General features: G+C 50.0%; 1 protein-coding gene across 1 annotated transcript in view; it reads left to right on the top strand.

Annotated features, from left to right (window-relative positions):
* Positions 1–608: 608 nt before the first annotated feature.
* The window catches only part of KIFBP (kinesin family binding protein), a 517,175-nt gene continuing 497,622 nt past the window's right edge, over positions 609–20,161 (top strand). Inside the window, exon 1 of the mRNA XM_085603547.1 lies at positions 609–1,075. Coding sequence (XP_085459673.1) covers positions 695–1,075 — 381 coding nt within the window. The 5' untranslated portion in view covers positions 609–694. The remainder of the gene's footprint in view (positions 1,076–20,161) is intronic.

Genomic DNA, 20,161 nt, shown 5'->3' with positions numbered 1-20,161 from the left:
GCTGACAAATGGTGCGCGCGCCCGGCGCACATGCACTGTATTTGGAGGCCTGAAAAGCACTAGTTTGCACTTTTTATTTACCAAAGCTCTCGCCAGAGCAGCGCTAAAGCGCTGGCTCAGGCGAGACCTAAAAAACTGCGGTGCTCAGCACCGGTGAGACCCGGCCCACTTAAACCCCTGCATGGAAGAGTAATCAAAAGAAGCTAAACACGGACACGACATCCAACGCAGAATAGAGTTGGGGCAGTAGGGTCGTCTGGGTAACAGTGAGCAAAAGAATTGCGATCTAGAGTGTGCATGAAAACCGGTTACAAGAGGCAATATCCATAACCGTTCTATTGAAAACCGTCGGCCATGTTACATGTGGGTGGTCTCACGAAAGATTTAGAACAGAAATGAAAACAAACTGTGAACAACATAACCCTGGTAGCTTGCGTTCATATAAAGTACTGTTTGTTGGAAAGAAGTAACATATTTACGGATTTCCACACTCCGTGAAGTTATGTGCAGACTAACATTGAGATGGCCGCTGCAATAACAGCAGTACGTTTGGAAGGCTGCTTTCGTATTTTATCCCTCTTCTATGTTTGTTGGAGCAGTGTCTCTTCGCCTTTTAGTCCATCTTCCATTTATATGTCAGCAGTGACGTACTTAAAGGCTGTTGTGCAGACCTAAACACAAGAAGAGGTCGAAGATGGAATCTGGCAGTGTAATGAAAAGCCTATGCGATAAATATCAACGCTCCCTGCTTCTGTCCGAAGAGGAGTCGAAAAAAGACCCCGACACTGACCCTTTCCGTTCTAAATATAGCGCCCGAGAGCTGCTTAACGAGATCAAGGTACATATGGGGCAGCTGGATGTGGGCGGGGAAGAACAGGCGAACGGCCCTGATCCCGCAGACTCCCCTGCCGGAATTTTGATTATACGGCTTGCTGTTATAGAGCTGCAGCTCGGGGTTAATCACACTGAGACGGAGGAATTGTCAGCTGGCGAGGAGCACTTGGTAAACAGTTTGCGACTGTTGGAGCCATACCGACTGAGTCAGGAGTGTGTATCGGCTTATGTGCAAGCACAGGTGAGGAGGCTCAGGCTGGGCACACCTAAATTTAATAAGGGTAGTAGGGATCTCTCTATGTTAGACAATGAAGGCAGGGCTTTAAGTGGGATTAAAAAAACTGTGTGTTGGGGGGGGGGGGGGGTCTCTCAACGGGGCGTGGTCAGTGTAATTAAGGGGCGTGGCTTTAGAACACTTAAGCTAAAAATAGTGAGCCGCCCGACTTGTATTTTGCTGTTTCTGTCAGTGCATCCAGATAATATGATACAACAAGTAATTTCATACCCACTACAAGTCAGGGCTGTTGGCTTTGTCAATGGTTGTTAGTTGCATAAGACAAACAGTAATTATGGCTTGTATATAATATTGAAAGCTTCCACTTAAAGCCCTGGCGACACCACGACAATGTTGCTGCTCCTGAGTTTCAAAAATAGAAGGGAAATCTAGAGACAAAATGATTTTCCTTCCCCCTACAACCCTCACCTGGCATGACGTCATGCTGTAATTTCTCCACTAGTGAGAAGTGGCATGTAGATAATTTAAACTTAGAAATCGCAAACACGTTGGGCCCCTGTGCTCACTGGAAAATGACCAAGTCAAGTAGAGCTCCACATTCAGAAAAGTGGTATTCGCCGGAGATCAGAACGATGAAAATAAAATGTAAATCCTTGAAATCTAGGTGGGGACGATCCAAAAAATTATTAGACAGGCTAACATAAAGAGGAGCTAAATAAGTATCACAAAGCCCTCAAACAAATCAAGAAAGCCTTCTTTGTAAATATAATTGAGGAAAACAGTAGCTCATCCAAAGAGTTTTTTTAGAATAGGGAATGAACTTTCCAACCTAGCAGATCTTTCTCAATCACTAACTCCTTCTAAAGCCAACTGTGGAAAAAGTCAGTGACTTCTTTAACGATAAAGTCATACAAATTTGCTCCACATTTAAAACGCAACCAGCACTCGAGGAGATAAACTGGGAATCCTTGGAACCTCATCTGGATGCAACCTATTATTTAGTAATGTTTGATTCTTTCACAGAAGATCAAGTTGAGAAATAAATGAAAGCCGGAACATCAGGATCCCCATTAGACCTGTGTCCACATTTATCTATTCGCGATTAGCAATGACGTTGTGTCCGTACTTAATACAGATTTTTAATCCATCATTAGATAAAGCAACATTTCTGAACTTGTGGAAATAAGCAGTGGTAGACCCACTGGCAGAAAACCGGCATAGATGTCTTCATTCTTTCGAATTATCAACCAATTTCTCAGCTCTCATTCTTGTCCAAAGATTTGGAGAAATTGGTTGATAAACAACTGACTGCTTATCTAGAGACCACTGATCGCATAGACCTCTCCCAAACGGGCTTTAGAGTGAAGAATAGCACGGAGGCCACACTTTTAGCGGTGCTCGACAACATCAGACTATTGGTGGAGGTGGGGAAAGCTGCTGCCCTGATCCTGTTAACCTGTCAGCAGCATTTGATACTGTGTAACATAGTCTTCCGATGGAAAAATGACACGAAAATGGACTTCACTCCAACACTCTACAATGGTTTAGCTCATTTTTAGGTCTCGGCTAGCGAAGGCTGCGCTTGCGCAGTCTTGCTTGGCGAGATTTAATGTTTTCTAGTATGGGGCTTGAACCCGCCCCTCTTCTCCATTGGCTGGTTTCCTAAACGGAGGCCAGCCATTGGAGGAGGGGGCGTCTGTCCATTTAAGCCCCGTCTTTCTCGCATTCGGGGGCGTGTTTTTTAGTTTTTTCTCTCCTCTGGAAAGTAAACATTCCAGCCAATGGGAAGAGGAGAGAAAGAAAAACACGCCTCCGAAAACAACGCTGCATTTCTCCGAGGCATTTCTGCTTGACCTCGGAGAAAGATGGTTACAAAGTCGGCGAGCTCCTGCTCCTGTTCTTTTACTGCAGCATGTCTCTGCTCACACCCCCGTAACCTCGCGCCTCCACCGCTGCTTTTTCTGTCTCTCCCTCCCCAGCTGCCCCCTGCACACACTCCTCCCCTCACTCCAGCCCTCCATAACCCCCTCTCTGGCTGGCCGCCTCCTTGCTCCAGCTGCTTGCCCGGGCTCCCCCCGCCCCCTCGGCCCCCTCCTCTGCTCCTGGGTCCACCCTCTCTTCTTCCCTCCCTGGACCCTAGGAGGCGGCCTGGACACAACACTCCCAGCCGCCGGGCGGCTCTGCGCAGGCCTCGGCTGCTTCCTGGAGGGACGGATAGACAGCTGGCCTCAGGCCGCACCCGGGAAGGCCGCGGATACCATAACCCCGAGGCCTCGGACCCTGAGGTAGGACCCGGTCACTGGCCTCAGTGCTTACTGCGACCCAGAGACGTCCCAGGCCCTGTGAGGAAGAGAGGGAGACCCGCCTCAACTTTCACAACAAACACAAATGTTTCTTTATTTGTTATGTAATGACAATTTTTTGCGCTTCACGCACCGCGTCAGTGACCATGTTGGGCGTAAGCAGAGCGGGTCACCGTGGTGGCTTCCTGCGGCAGGCCACAGAGTGCATAAGAACAGCACACCAATCATGGAATTTTCAGGTACTACAGAGCAATTAAACTGCTCTTTAATTTTGTTATCCTGACTGTGAAAATAAACCTGATCGAGAAGATATCATAATCCCTCCTTTAACGCACAACCCCTCCCAGCAGGTGCTCCTCTATGTGCTGTACCACGCTATGCAGAATCCCTTACAATTCGTCCTGAATTTGCAGAGGCACTTTAAGTTCCCTTCTTCTTCGGATATTTCCAGTGTTCAGAGACACATAGGGGAACACAGTCACAATACTTTCCATCCAGAATTTAAACAGATTTCCTTTGGCCCTCACTGCGTCATGGTTTTAACGTAACAATAAATGGTTCCCAATCCATTACATTCTCACATTTCCAAAATAATTAGCAATATCTTATCCTTAACTGAAACGTCAGAGAAAGACCCAGTATGCAATTTGCCTTTACCACATTGGTATTAAGTTCTCAGAGTTAACTCTTAAACCTTCCGCGTTAGTGTTTTAACACATGCATATGCGTTAATCTTCTCGGCGATAATGCTGCTGCTAGAAAGGAACTTTCGTTCTCTGGAGGTTAAAAAACACCAAAGTGTACAAAATGCACAACGTACATTTCTTGTTGAACTGCCTTGTCACAAACGCACTCTTACTGAACTTGAAAGATTACCAGCATCCATTTGTTCAAAGAAAATTAAAGTGTTACTTCCCTGTTTTCTTTTGCTCAAACATTGACGTTTTATGAGGCACATTTTCACCACGTATGGAAAGCAAGCTAATTCAGCAACCAGTAAATGTTTCGTTTTAACTCTGTGTCTTTCTTTTAAATAAAAGTGCCCATTGGTCAGGGCTTTAAGTGGGCCGGGTCTCACCGGGTCTGAGTACAGGCAGTTTTTTAAAGGAGACCTCTAAACAGGTCTCTATCGGTCTATGTTTTCTGCCCTGGCACAGACAGTCCATTTTTTTCCGGACTGCAGTGACAGCAGGCACATCGATGTGCATGTGCTCACACTGCTCACTTCTCACTGGTGGAAAAGTTACGGCATGACGTTATGCCAGGTGAGAGAGTAATTTTCTCTCTGGATTTCCCTTCACTTTTTGAAACTCAGGAGCAGCAACACTGTTGTGGTCTCACCAGGGCTTCAAGTGGAAGCTTTTTTCAATAACATACAAGCTTTGTGTGTGTGGCTCTGTGTAAGTGGCTCTGTGTGTGTGTGGGAGGCTTTATGTGTGTATGTGTGTGGGTCTGTGTGTGTGGCTTTTTTTGTAGGTGGCTCTATGCGTGGGTGGCTCTGTCTGTGAATGGGTAACTCTGTGTGTGTAGGTGGCTCTGTGTAGGTGGCTCTATTTGTGTGTGGGTTGCTCTATGTGAATAGCTCTGTGTGGGTGGCTTTGTGTGTGGCTCTGTATGTGGGTGCAAATGCAATAGGTCTTGCATTTGAGAGAGATTAAGCTATTGACATTGTAAATAACAATGCAGTTTCTTTAAATGTTTTAAAAACAAAAACATAAACAAAAATAATGACATGAGCAATGCCAATAGCTCTAACTTTAACAATGCCGAGACCATTGCATTGTAAATGCTTGTTAAGTAATAGAACTCAGAAAGTACAACTGGGTTCTTTTACATCCAGTCCAAAAACAATCATTTGTGGAGTCCCACAGGAATCATCGCTGAGCCCAACCCTTTTCAATGTGTATGTCTCTCCATTAGCAAGGATTGGGGAAAAAATGAGGATTCAAAATCTGCTCTTATGCGGATGATACACAGTTGATGATAGCAATAGGAGAAAGACATGAGGACACCAGAGATAATTTAGTTGACTGTCTATCAGAAACTGTGAATTTGATGACAGAGCATTGTCTTCAATTCAATGCAGAAAAGTCAGTAATACTTCTCTTTAGGGGAGCACATTTTAATCTGGAATTCATCTTGTTAGCCTGTGCTGTTAGGAACCGCGCGGGAGCCCATACACATTGCGAAAAATTTAGGAGTCCTGGTAGATAGTGCATTATCCATGCAAGATCAAGTAAAGGCAACGTGCAGCAAATGTTTGCCATGTTAACATTGTTTAGGAGACTTTTTAAGTGGATCCTGGACAATTGGAGGAAACTATAGTTCATGCTCTGATAACCAGTAGACTGAACTACAGGAATTCCTTGTATGTTGGCATGGCAGTTTACTTGTTTTCGCAACAGCGGGTTACTTAAAATTCAGCAGCCACGCTTGTCTGTAATGAGGACAAGTTTAGTTCGGTATTAGAATGTATGGAGATGTTACATTGGTTGCCAATGTGCCAAAGAGCTAAGTTTAAGTAACTGTGCCATGCACATACAGCATTGAATACAACTGGCTCTAAAATTATGCAAGACAAAGTTGAATTCTAGTCTCCTTCGTGAGACTTGAGATCCCATAATCTTGCATTATCCAAAACCAGGTAAATAAAGAAAGTCAGAGCAGGAGGTCACTCTTTCTCATACCAGGCAGCCGTGCAATGGAACAAATTACCATTAGACCTACGCCTCATTAAAGACCATTTGGGGTTTAGCAAGATGCTAAAAACATGGTTGTTTAGGATATAATGCTCTTGGGGGGTGGGGGGGGGGGCTCACTAATGAATGCCTTCAGAAACTTAATGGAGTTATACTAGCGCCATGATATCCTATTGGGATGAGTGTTGCGCTCTATAAATAAATGGGCATTGCAAATCATGTTTGTTAGACTTTATTTTTGGTAAAAAAAAATCCCAACAGTAGCATAAGTCAAAAATCCACTGCACCCTTAATGCAGTTTCAAAGAGCAAGATTGCATCACATGCTCAGATGCGATCTTCCTCTTTATAATTGCATCAAGGGTACAGTACCTTACGTGGCTGATAGAGGTCCCTTAACAACTCCACAGGGACACCTAGTAGCAGCCTGTGGTGCTGTACCTTTTCCTTACTTCATTGATTTTGTTTGATTACGTATGCTACTGCTGGGATTTTTTTAAACTAAAAATACAATTTAACAAACCTTATTTGCAACGCCTATAGCTCAAACTTTCACTAATGTGAGACCTATTGCATTGTAAATGCTTGTTGTTGAAAAAGAGTGCACATCTCATTCTGCTCCAGCACAGAATGTGTTCATGAATAGAGCCGTAGCTGGAGAAGGTGACTACCACGCTGCGCTGGGATTACATGAATAGCGCTTTGCTGTAACTTGCGCTTGCAATTTTAAAGCCTCCTCATTTTGTATTTCATTTGAGCTTATTTTTTACCCTTGTTTTAACTACAGTCGCGCCCCCCCCCTGGCCCCCTCACGCACTATAAAACTTCTTACAAGCACCGCAATTTTGCGGGTCCGGGCTCACGGGGTCACGTGACGCGCCGCCGCCATTTTGGGAAGGTCAGTGCCACTTCCTGTGTTCGGGGGTTAGCGCTCTAGCGCTGTTACACCGCCACATCGCCTATTTAAAGCTCGCCTCGGCACGCAGCGGTGACGCGCAGCGGTTGCGCCTTCGCTACGCCTGAGTCTAGCCAGAGTCCTGCCCGTCTGCGCCCGTCAGTGCTGAGGTAGGGTCAGGGCAGGAGACGCTGGATCCCTCAGGATGATATCGGCTGACGCCCTGCGCCGCGAGGTAAGAAGCTGCCACCATGGCGCCTTGGACCCTCTGAGCGGCCCTTACCAGTGTCCTAGCTGTTCCTTTTAGGCTTCAAAGGCCACAGCCCATCTTAAAACTCCAACCTAGCCCACCCACGCTACATACAGCTGACGTAGTCGCTGATCATGTTGCCCGACCCTCAATAAAAATCCTGCATCTAAACGTCAGATCCCTGGTCTGCCATTATCTGGAAGTGTTCTCCCTGATTACGGATGAGAATCCCGATGTATTCTTTCTCACCGAAACATGGCTACATGATCAAGCCATGGTAGCCACGAACTTAGCTCTACCAGTGGGTTACACAATGTACATGCTTCATGGTAACGCTAGAGGGGGAGGCATCGCGGCTGCGGTAAAATCATGCTACCCATGTGCCTGGCAGCCTGTTTCCATAGCGGGGTGTGAGAGCGCTCAATTTAACATCTCTATAAACCCCCATTTCACTTTCTCGGGACTGCTCATCTATAGGCCTCCTGGCCCTGATGTAGCCTTTCGTAATAGCCTCCCGGAGGTAGTCTCCTCCCTTGCCTTGAAGACTGCCAACTTCACTATAGTTGGAGACCTCAACTTACACATGGATTCACCGATTACCAACTCAGTCAGCAGTCTTCTAGCTGATCTTGAAGCCCTTCAACTAGTTCAGCTGATCGAACAACAGACTCACACTGGAGGCCACCTACTGGACCCCTTCCTGACAAATATCACCAACATTTCAGTGCTTCAGCCTAAACCCATGGCCTGGACCGATCATTATCTGATCGAGATCCACATTGCAACATCTACCCCCTCCTTTAGAAATAACATCCCCAACATTTTTAAACGACCATGGAAAAATTTAAACCTAGTGGATTTCCACCAGCTTCTGATGAAGCATCACCCATACCCCCCCACTGAAGTTACCCGTGGTTATGACAGTTTTTGTGAGTGGCTAACTCAAGCTTTGGACTTGCTCATACCTGCTAGATGGAGCAACACCAGATCAGGTCCCTCCAGTCCATGGTACAATGATTCCCTTAAGCAGCTTAAATCCTCCTGCAAAAAGGCGGAACGAGCCTGGCGTAGAGCGTATGACACTGACCTCAAGTTAGCCTACAGGGCCTGCACTAGGCTATACCATCAGGCCATATGCAAAGCCAGGGCTGCGTATTACTCGTTGGAAATAAAAAACAGCACTAATCCAACAAAGGTAATCTTTAAGGTGTGTAAAGATTTAACTAGCAAAAAGACGGCAACCTCAGTAAAAGCCACCTTAGCCCACTGTGAAGATCTCGCCTCTTTTTTTGTTGAAAAGGTTGAGGCTATATATAGGTCCTTCCCTCAGTCCACTTCCTTAAATAATACACCTGTTCCTAAGCCAACTGCCTCAAAATCACTGCTATCCATTCCGGGCCCCACCTCTGAGGAGTTCAGATCTTTGGTTACCAAAGTTAAGTCTGGCTCCCCCATGGATCCTCTAAGACCTGCTCAATTTCGGGATCTTGCAGAGTGCTGCTATCCTTCACTTCACAATCTCATTGAACTCTCCTTTGACTCTGGTACTGTGCCCACTAAGTGGAAGCAGGCCACCATCATTCCTATATTAAAGAAACCTTCCCTCGACCCCGCCAAACCCGAGCACTATCGGCCCATTTCCCTTCTCCCTTGGATATCAAAATTAGCAGAAGCACACGCCAATAACATCCTGTCTTCACACCTGCAGGAAGCTAGCATTCTTGATCCTTCTCAGAATGGGTTCCGTGCGGGTCACAGCACCGAGACCGCTCTTTTAGCAGTTGTGGAGCAGATAAGGAAGATGCTAGACAGTGATCAGACGGTGGCACTGATCCTTTTGGATCTTAGTGCCGCTTTCGACACTGTCTCTCATCCGATCCTACTCCAACGGCTTTCTGAGGCGGGAGTCGGGAAAGTAGCGATTGATTGGTTCCGCTCCTTCCTTGCGGAGCGCACCTTTAAAGTCTCTACGCCGCCTTACGAATCCTCTCCCCGCCCTATCTTGCAAGGTGTTCCACAGGGTTCGGCTCTTAGCCCTACCTTGTTCAACTTATATGTTCAGCCGTTGGCGGAGGTAGCCCGTAGTCGTGGTCTTACCATGGTGTCATACGCTGATGACACTCAGCTGGCGGTTGCACTTAATGGTGACACCACTATGGATGCTCCCTCTTTCCAGGCTGCCCTTAAAGAAGTAGCAGGGTGGATGTCGGAGAATCGACTTCAACTCAATGCTACTAAGACCGAGGTCCTTGTCTTCGGCAAGGACACTAAGCTCTGGGGAGATCAATGGTGGCCATCAGAGCTGGGCCCCGTTCCCACTCCCGTTACAGAGGTTAGAAATCTCGGGGTGTGGCTTGATGACAAGCTCTCCTTTACTCCCCACACTAAGAGTGGCTGGTGTCTGTTTCGGCACTTTGCAGTGCCTTCGGCCGATTTTTAAATTTTTCGATGCGGCTACCAGACAAATAATAGTCCAAGCCATGGTCCTCACCAGACTGGACTATGCCAGCTCACTCCTGCTGGGAGTGAACCAGGCAGAGCTAGCTCGCCTCCAGCGTGTCCAAAATGCGGCAGCCAGGATGTTGGTTGGCCTCCCTAAATTTTGCTCAGCGCGACGCACTAGCCAAGATCTCCACTGGCTGCCAGTAGGGCAAAGGATCAAGTTTAAGGCTCTCTGCCTGACTTTTAAAATCCTTAAATTGGCCTCTCCTCCTATCCTTGCCCAGACTATCTCTTATTATATCCCTTTCAGAGCTCTCCGGTCATCAGGGCAAAATCTTGCCATTGTCCCACGCTACAAAAGAACAAGAATAGGCGGACGCTCTTTTGCAGTGTTGTCGGCCTCTCTGGAACACTCTGCCTACCTCACTCCGTTCTATTCCCGATCTGCTCCTGTTTAGGAAGGCATTGAAAACCTTCCTATTCTCCACAGTCTAACTCTCTGCTGATCTGGTCTTCTCAATGTATGTTGTGTTTGTCACCATCTCTTTAGCGCCGGGACGCCTCTTGGCTGCGGCATCTGTGCGCTTTATAAAAATTCTATAACATAACATTTCAAAATGTTCTAGTCACTAAGTACATAGGAACTCTCATGCACACAACAACTTTCAAATGAAAATTAATGTTACTACAGTAAGATTCAAGGTTCAAAATAAAGACCCTACTATCTAGAAAAACGACATTACGATTTAATAGCATGTTAATTCATTACATTATTAAATGATATATCAGCTTGGCAGACTTAAGAGGTTCTGCTGTCGTAAATATGGTTTTAGATGTGCATGTTTGAGCTTGTAATCCACTCTTTCTAGCCCTGCTTCACAGTTGTGTAACTCAAGCAATGGGTCTAGTACAGTTACTACCCCGCTGTCGCAGAAAAAAAAAAAATTACTGGATAAATAAATGTCAATTGGTTCACTATTCCCAGTTGAGTGCTCAAACCCCACCCCCCTATTTCTTTGTACAGGTTACACGAATAAGCACAGCAAGCTAAAGTCGGCTTATCTGGTTTTCATGACTTACATGAACCATATGTGTTTGCTCATTGTTTAGGTGACTGTTTGTGCTAATTAGCAGCACTGTAATTCCTCGCTGGTTATTGGAACTGTGAGCCCTTTTTAAATGGCACGTGATGTCAGCGCTGGACGGTCCTTGAAAATCTTAACACATATATTGTGCACTGAGAAGGATTAGCGGATATTCATTCAGGCTGTTCTATTTATTGAATTTATCAATTGAGAAACAAATATTATTTATTATCTTGGGGGGGGGGGGGGAGGGGTCGTGGGGTCATTTAGAAGTAAAACTGTGTGCAGATCACACGTTGCCATGTGAGAGGCACGTTAAGTGTGTTCTGCAATATATAACTTCCCAAAAGAGAAGGGGTGCAACATCACCCCTTCGGAACCGTCCAAGAACCCGAGCTAAGCAGACATTTGAGTATATGCTGTTGATCAAAAAGTGATACAATCCAAGTGGCTAATTCACCTGCAGTGCTAGCAGTAGAAATCCAGCCGTGTGAGATGTGACCTGGGAAGAAGGCACCAAAACAGTCGTGTTCACGATGGTGTGAACTCGACACAGCTCCCCCTGTGCCAGGGAGGGCACCCCACGGGAATATGCATCGCCAGAAGTAACAGAACCAAAGTAAAAACTAAAGCATGGCGCTCGTGAAATGGGCTTAGCACTGATAGTTTAACCATGTCCCCAATTATTAACAAGCGGGAAATAAAAGAAGTTGTGTGAGCGAAAAACGGATGTGCTGTCTCGGGAATGCCAACCAATGACTAGCCATAAAAAAAGAGCGATGCAGAAGTAAACCAATGGTAAGCAGCAGGCGCATTACACTCTGTATAGCGATTACAGCAGGTCTTGCAGCGGCGCATGCACACTGCCTAGGCTCGACCTAAAAAGTGACCATTGCTTTGTGCACTTTATTGTATGCCATTGGAGCACTCGGCAATTTTGTTTCTTATTGGAGAAAAAATAAAAGGTTTATAAAGCACTGTCCATATATGCATAGCTTTATTTCTTTGTTTTCTTTGTTTTTGACATTCCCTCAATAGAATGCGCATAGTCCAACGGTCCATAAAGTCCTGGAAGAAGGGGGGGCGTGGCTTGAGGCGTCAAGATGGCGGTCGCACTCTAAGAGTGCTTTGGACCCCCTCCGTCATCCGCCTGCCATCCGTCCTTAACTGCTACCATCCATCTTACTCACCTGTTGCTGAGGCTCCTTCCACATTTTGGGCCGCGTCTGGGCCTCCCCGGCCGGGTTGAGGCTCCAACTGCCGTGATGATATCTCGCCAGTAATGGCGGCCGGCTCCTGGGGGTGACGCTGCCCCTCCCTTCGAGGCCCTGTGTGGCGGTGCGGGCGGCTGTGGATCTCTGGCCCCCTGTGCTGCAGAGGGGACCGGTTGCTGCCTGCGAGAGAGGAGGCATTGCGGTCATGGGTCTGAGGACGGGGCCTGCAATACCCGGTCGGCCCTGAAGAGCTCCGGACCGGACTGTGACAGAGCGGTGAGTGGGCCTCGGCTGTCGTGCTCGGGCAGCGGTGGGACAGGCCGCGCTGGGGCCGGACCTGCCTTCATCTGTGTGGCTGGTGTTGCTCCGTGCCCCGGTGGCTGGGGCGTTGAGTCTGGCTGGCAGCCGCGCCTGAGCTGCGGGGTGCGTCCTCCGGTGTGGGGGGGTCCCCGAGTACACCCCTGGAGCTGCAGGGGGCATGGCCTGTTATCTTAGATCCTCCGTTGTTGCCCTGCGAGACGAGCCTCGCGTTGATGCCGGCTGATGCAGCGGGGCCTTTCTTCTTGGTTTGGCGCCACATCTTCCGCGACCGGGGGCCTGGAGGCGGCCCTCTGCTGGTGCTACGCCGCTGTGTCAGTGAGGGCGCTTCTCCTCTTCTACCGGGGGTGCGGCCATCATATCGGGTGGCAGGGTGGGGCGTCTGGGTGCTCCCCGCCCCCCCTTGTTCTCTGTTTGCCTCCTCTTCCCTGGTGGATGTGGGCCCGCACACTGGGGTTGCCTGGGCACCTCTTCACTTCATCGTTGCCTCGTGTTGGTCTCGTTGTCTAGGGGGTCCGGAGTGCCGAGGGAGCCGCCTGCCAGCAGTAGCCACTCTGATAGTGGAGGCCTGGTTCTTCTGCCGGGGAGGATCAGCCACTGGACTATGTATTGTTACTCTTTTACTCTTCCGTGTACAAGCTGAGGTCTGTCTTCCGAGTGGTTGGGGGTCCCACGAACTGTCCTCCCTGACTTATTGAAGTCAGTTTGCACTGTCCTGGGCCTGTCCGGCTGGGGGGTGGAGTTCGGCCATCGTGTCGGGTGGCAGTCAGTCAGAGGGTACAGCGCCGGTGCCCCTGGCCCCCCTCGCCGCTCCCTCATTCCGGCCTGTGCTGGGCGGCGGTTGCTGCAGTGCCCTCCTGGATCGACCTAGCGGCTACCCTTTGGGGCGATGGACATCTGACACTGACCGGTGCGGCCAAGGCGGACGAGCCATGGGTTCCTCCCACCCGGCGGGACTGGCGATTCGGCTTAGTTTTCTCCGCACCGGCGGGCCCCTGTGACGATGGGCAGGACCAAAGTGCCGCAGACCCCGGTCCCCTCCTCACAGACGAAAATGGACCAATTCACCACGGTGGACTGCGACCCGGTGGGTGGACCGGCTGCTGCCTCCGGGATCACGGGGGGGAGATCTATCCACTATTCTTCAGGCGATTAGTGCATCCCAGGCTTCCGTGGAGGGTAAGATCGGGGAGGTGAAGATGGACGTCTTATCCGCCAGGACTTGCGCAAAGCAACGGAACGCCTCATAGAGGCAGAGTCTCGCATTTCCACCGCGGAAGATATCAACCATCTCAAAACTCAAGTGGCTCGCTTCCAGACCCAGGCCTCCGAACTCCACCGAAGGGCAGAGGATGCTGAAAACAGATTGTAGAGGAATAATCTGCGCCTGGTTGGAATTCTCGAGGGGGCGGAGCAGGGCTGCGCTGATACATTTGTCGAGACTTGGGTGCGTTCATGGATGCCCGTGGCAGACATCTCTCCCTGGTTCGCTGTGGAGCGGGCCCACCGCTAGTTGGCTCCCAAACCTCCACCGGGAGCTCCCGCCCGTCCCATAATCCTGCGGGTGCTGAACTTTAGAGATAGAGATGCTATCCTTAACGCAGCCAGGGCGCACGGTCCCCTTCATTTCCAAAACCATCAAGTTATGGTATTCCTGGACTATTACAGAGGGGTGCAGACCCAGCGCCGCTCTTATGACGACGTCAAGCTGAGGCTCCGTTACCTGGGTCTCCGATATGGTCTCCTTTTCCCCGCCAGGCTCAAGGTCATTTTCCAAGACAAGACCCTTTTCTTTGACACTCTGCAGGCGGCCTGGACCTGGCTCACGGAGGAGCGACCTCTTCTGCCGGGGCCGGAGTCATCCCCCGTCCGGCGGGGATCCTCGCTGCCCGGTGCGGTTCCGCCTAGGCCCCAAAGGCGTCGAACCCGGTCCCGCAAGCCCAACAAGGGGCGGGAGGCCACATCTCTATCACCTGGGCGTGGAGTCGCCACACATTCCCCCATCCAGGCCCCACGTCGAAGGTCTGCCTCCCCGGGCTTGGCTGCCCCTTTGGTGGACCAGGGTGGCCCCCCAGAGCCCTCGGGCGCGATGCAGCGCACAATGTCCGACTCTGACCTGTCCCGGAGCCCCGAGATCCGTATCTCTGGGACTGAGGAGAACGACTGAAGAGACCACGCGCCAAAGCTACGTTCTTGCCTCCTGGCAGCTTCTGCAAAGACCTTGACCGCGGCGCCTTGTAGTGAGGAGGCTCCATTCCGTGCTGGTTGCTCTGGGTGACGTGCGCCCGGGGTTCTTCTCCGGACTTGCTTTCACATCATGCACGAACTGGACTTGATTGTTATGGTAGCAGTTATCGTATCTCCATGTGGCTAAAGGAGGAGGGGGGTCTCAACCCCCCCCCCACGCCCCCCCCCCCTCCTCCCCCTACTTCCCCACTGCCCTTCCCGATGGCAGACGCTTTTACTAGGGCCCTCCATATCATCTCCTGGAACGTCAATGGCCTGCTAGACCGTATCAAGCGTACTGTTGTCCTGCATAGCGCCCACCGCCATGCGCCCAATATCCTGTTCTTGCAGGAGACACACCTTCTAGGCTCCCAATGTAATTTTCTCGCCAGGTATGGCTTTGACAGGGTCTGGCACTCTGGTTTTGCACGGGGGCTATCCTGCTGCGGTGCAGCCTCCCCTTCACTCTTGTTCGCGCTGAGCTGGACCCGCAAGGTCGATTCGTAGCACTGACTGGCTGAGGGGCAACCCCTTAGTCTCCTTTGCGTGTATATTTCCCCCCCCCCCCCCCCCGTCACGTTGGCCTTCACTATTCGTAGCCTCACTTCTGCCCTCTGCTCCTTCCCTCCGGGCCTGACGGTGGGGGGTGGGGACTTTAATGCCGTCCTGCAACCCTCGTGTGACATAACCGGTACTCCCTCGGCTCCCCGCATAGCCTCAGCGCGGCGCCTGTCTGAGTGGTCCTCTGCGACGCCTGGAGGGTGTGGCACCCTCGCAAGGCACAATACACCCACACTCAGCGGCCCATCACACCCATTCTCGTATTGACCTCTTCCTCCTGCTAGCTACGGACTGTCAGCTGCTGTCCGGGGTCAATATATTGCCCAGGGGGATCTCTGATCATTCCCCCGTTTCCCTCCACATCGGGTCCTCCAGCTCTAGCACCCGTCCGGTTTGGCGCATGAACGCCTGGTTCTTGGAAGACGCTGACTTTGTATCATCCCTCATAGCTGGAACTGCAGCTCTACTTCTCTACCAATATGGGGTCGGTCTCTTCCCCGGGAACCCTATGGGAGGCTGGAAAGGCGGTGGTGCGGGGGGTCGCCAGAGTCCCGGTCCAGGCGAAACGTACGGAACGATTGGCTCGGCTCGTGAGGCTAGAGGCGCAGGCGGCTCAACTGGAGAGTGCCCTGGCCGCAGACGGTGGGGGGGGGAGGACTCCGATCGGCGCATCGCACGTCTCCGAGAAGAGATCTCTCAAATCTCGTTGGACTCTGCCAGGATGCTTTGGCAGTCGTCGGTGGCCCGTATATACGGTTGGGGTGATAAAAAAATTGTAAATTGCTCCACAACTTGGTGTCATACCCCAGAGCAGCTCGTATCATTCCTGAAATTCGGTCTGAGACCGGCACCTGCCGGGTCACGTTTCTGGCCATTGCCCAAACTTTCGCACACTACTATGCGGCCTTATATGCGCCCCCCCCCCCCCCCCCCCCCCCCAGTCCTCTCTGGCCGCCCTTCTGGCTGAGACTCATACCCACTTGCCGCATCTATCCCGAACAGTTTCTGAGACCCTGGATCTCCCATTACTTCGGAAGAAATACACGGGGCCATCTCAACTTTGCGTTCCGGAAAGACGCCTGGGCCTGACGGTTATCCGCAAGAATACTACGTGTCTTATCTTGACACCCTGGTACCCCATCTTCTGGAACTGTTCACGTATGTCGCTGAACAAGGATCCTTCCCGCCCGAAGCAGACGAGGCCACCATCGTCATTCTTCCCAAGACAAATCCACCCTCCCTTGACTGTGCCGACTATCGTCCGATCACGCTAATCAATACTGAGATCAAAATCTTCGCCACTGTGGTGGCTCATCGGCTCCGGCCCCACCTACAGGACCTGGTTCACTTAGACCAGTGTGGATTTATGCCTGGCCGGGGGACCTGGCATTGTATACGCCGTCTCCACCTTGCCCTCGCTCACCGTCATCGCCTTACCCTCTACCTGGCACTACTTTTTATAGACTTCGAAAAGGCGTTTGACACGGTGGATTGGGGTTACCTTGGCGAGGGGCTCGAGAGGCTGGGTTTCGGCCCCCTCTTCCGACGCCTCGTCCGGGTTCTTTATTCCCAACCCAGGGCGCGGGTCCTTATTAACGGCGTACTCTCTACGTCCTTTTCCATCCAAAGGGGCACCCGTCAGGGTTGTCTGCTTTCTCCACTACTATTCACTTTGGCGATGGAACCTCTGGCGGCGATCATTCGTCAGGACTCCTCAGCAGCTGGACCTGGGACCGGAGCCACACAGATAAGATAGCCTTATACGCTGATGATGTCCTTCTGTATCTAGCTGACCCTGAACATTCTGGTCCGCGCTGTCTGGGTGTCCTTTCGGTGTTCGAGCGGGTCTCTGGCCTTCGACTCAACCCAGCGAAGTCTACCTTAGTCCCTCTGCACCCATCCCGGTCATGCTTTGACTGGCAAACGAGTATTCCCTTACGTTAACAGTCCTTCAAATATCAGGATGTGTGGATCGCCCTCCTTCCGGAGCTGGAATGGGCCCTGAACATCGCGCCCATGGTCTCCAGGGCCAAGGCAGATCTTAAGAAATGGCAATCCCTCCCTCTTAGCCCCTTAGGCCGTAGTGCCCTTTTTAAAATGATGATCCTTCCCCGTTTTCTGTATATTCTACAGAACACAACCGCCTACCTCCCGAGCAGCTGGTTCCGGGAGATGGATGGTATTCTCGTTCGTTTTCTGTGGGGTAACGGGAGGTCACGATTGTCCCTAGCACATTGTCGTATCCATCCCTACGACGGGGGCATGGGGGTTACTAACCTGCACCTTTACTACCTTGCCACTCGCCTTATCGTGATCCACGAGTGGTTCACCGGTGGATGGTCAGATCCAGCGTACCAAGTTGAACTTGGAGCCCTGGACTTTCCACGGATCCAGGACTATCTGTATGGCTGCCCAATACCGCGGGATCTTCCTCCCATCACTAAGTCGGTGCTCCTGGCCTGGCGCACAGCTTTGCGTTACGTCCGGTGGGACCGGAGGCTCACCAGGCAGACGCCCTTGTGGAGTGGAGCATGGTTGAACGAGGTCTCCTCCCTTCGAGACTTCCGACGCTGGGACCTCGTGGGGATTTTGCTTCTGGGGGACGTCTGGGTGGGGGACCACATTAGATCTTTTGCAGACCTGCAACAGCGTCCCTCTCTCCTTCCCTCACAGTTCTACAAATACCTCCAACTTCGCCACGCTCTACAGGTGCACATTCCCAGTCCTACTACGAATTCAGTCCCTTGGAGGCCCAGGTATTGATGGGTGACCTTGTCAGAGGAGGGGTGTCGAGAATTTACAAATCCCTAGTTAATAATGGTCCTGCGTCTCTCGCTCGACTACGCACCCGGTTGGAGGGGTGGCTGGGTCGCCTGGAGGAGGCGGACTGGAGGGATGCCCTTATGGCGCCCAAGACCATGACAACCTCCTCCAAACTTCGTCTTACCCAACTTTATTTCCTACATACGGCCTACCTCACGCTGGTGCGGTTGTATAAAGCTAATCTGCGGTCCTCCTCCGTTTGCTCGCGCTGTTTTCATACCGCTGCGGACTTCTTTCATGTGGTCTGGCAGTGCCCCGTTATTGAATCGTTCTGGAGGGAAGTTGAAGGCTAAGCTCACGGGCGCCCTGGGTTGGGTGGTTCCCCATGATCCGCTGCGCCTGCTGCTCGGGGTGTTGGAGGGCCTGGATGGATCCAGAGCAGATAAATGCCTGCTGGGAACGGCGGTGGCGAAACGGGACATTGCCGCCTTGTGGTCCCAGGCCAAACCACCCACTGTTAGGCGCTGGAGGCGGGGAGTGGATTGGTGTGGAGCCCAGGAGGAGCCCCTTTTTGCGGCCAGAGGCTGTCCTGAGATGTTTGGCCGAATATGGGGTAAATGGTTCAATCTCCTTCCCCGTGAGTGTTCGAGTGCGTGGGAGATAACATTCGTCCTCATACGACGGTATATCTATTCCCTTTGATGAGCATCACTCTGAAAACTTGTCTATACCTGTATCAAACTAATGTGTGGTTCTGCTACCAATATAAGTTTGTGTTAAATCTAAATGCAATAAAGTTTGCTATCAAAAAAAAAAAGTCCTGGAAGAAAGCATGTAGACCCTGAGAAAAGTTGAGCAACAGTAGCACATATGAAAAATGGTTCTTACGTAAACGCGCTTCTCTGTTGGTGCAAACCAACAAAAACAACTGGCATAATCCAAAACTAAGTCTATTCCCAAAAATAAGGCGTTGACAGCATAACACTACCCCCCCCCCCCTTTTTAAAGCGTAATTAATAAATGTTTCCAGAGAACAAAGTAATAAAGTATCCATCAAGGTAATGCCTTGAGCTGAATGTATCTGCAGTACGTAAGCTGTATATAAGAAGCTATGATAAGCTTAAAAAAAACAAAGACCAAAACGTGTATAAGCGTACAAAATTAATCGTAAAGATATTCTGTAGCTATTCAAAGGTTAAATAGAAAGCAAAAAATGAATAAATGGGAAGCTTCATGTAACTGATCTGCACCACGAGATAGCAATCGGCAAGGAAAACAGTGAGAGTGCTCGTTCAAAGATGGTAAAGAAGCATGGTCTCAAAAAATTGAACACGCATTGGCATAGCTAATAGGTCTCGCTTTTGGGACCTTATAAGTATTTAGTTATGCAGCACAATATCCTTGGTGTAACAACATCAACCGTTGCATGACTATAAACACTTATAAGGTCCCAAAGGCAAGACCTATTGGCTATGCCAATGCTTGTTCTTTCCCATGTTTCACATATTCACAGATTTCTCCTTCAGTATTCAAAACATAGTTTAAAAAATAATTTCTAGCTCTTTGTCATAGTCCTGCTTTAGCAGTATATTTCTACAGAGCTCAAACGTATGGCTTCATGGGGCTCAAAGCCACTCAAACAGGTCGTAATTGTGCATCAACACTCTAGTGGGGGTGCTTGGGGGAAGAAAAGGGAGGAAGGGGTTAAGGGTGGTGGCATGGTGGGAGGGTAACTCAGTGAGGGAAATGGAGACAAACCGCCTTAAAAACATGTGGATTGCTTTAGACAGAGAGGATGTGGCATAATCAAACGATATTTGTATTTCCCAAATCAATTCATTCCATAAGCACCTCTCCTTAATAGCAGTTGCTACAAAAGACCAGATTCAACAGTGCTCATTGAATCAACCTCGGAAAGATGAAAGTCTATGATGACCCTGCTGAGAGATTCAAACCTCTGACCTTCAAATTACATGCAGATATCTGCAACAGGCACATAAACCCACAGAACAAATATGGCGATTACCTCCTGCACACTGATGGCGCCTGGTTCCAAGCCCGTCCAGTGGCGTAAGGTCACACGCTGAGAGAGTGATCGTCACGGGTGCGCTGAGAATGGGTGAAGTGATCCCTGTAGTGCTGTGTGTGTTCGCTATTGTTTGTGTTGGCCTTTATATGTTTTGCCAATGTCAAAGTGAACCCTTTCCACTTACGCTTTCGTTTTTTAACACTGCCTGCATCACTTTCACCTGTTTGTTCTTCACACTCATCTCCTACCCAAAACCTTGTTGCTGTCTCGCTGTTTTCGCTTTGAAAGCGTTATGCTTTTTTCTTTCC

This window comes from Triturus cristatus, chromosome 1_2 (assembly GCF_964204655.1).
Source record: "Triturus cristatus chromosome 1_2, aTriCri1.1, whole genome shotgun sequence".
Taxonomy (NCBI): domain Eukaryota; kingdom Metazoa; phylum Chordata; class Amphibia; order Caudata; family Salamandridae; genus Triturus; species Triturus cristatus.
Note: the sequence above shows the minus strand (reverse complement) of the source record. Positions and strands in the feature narration are given on the sequence as shown.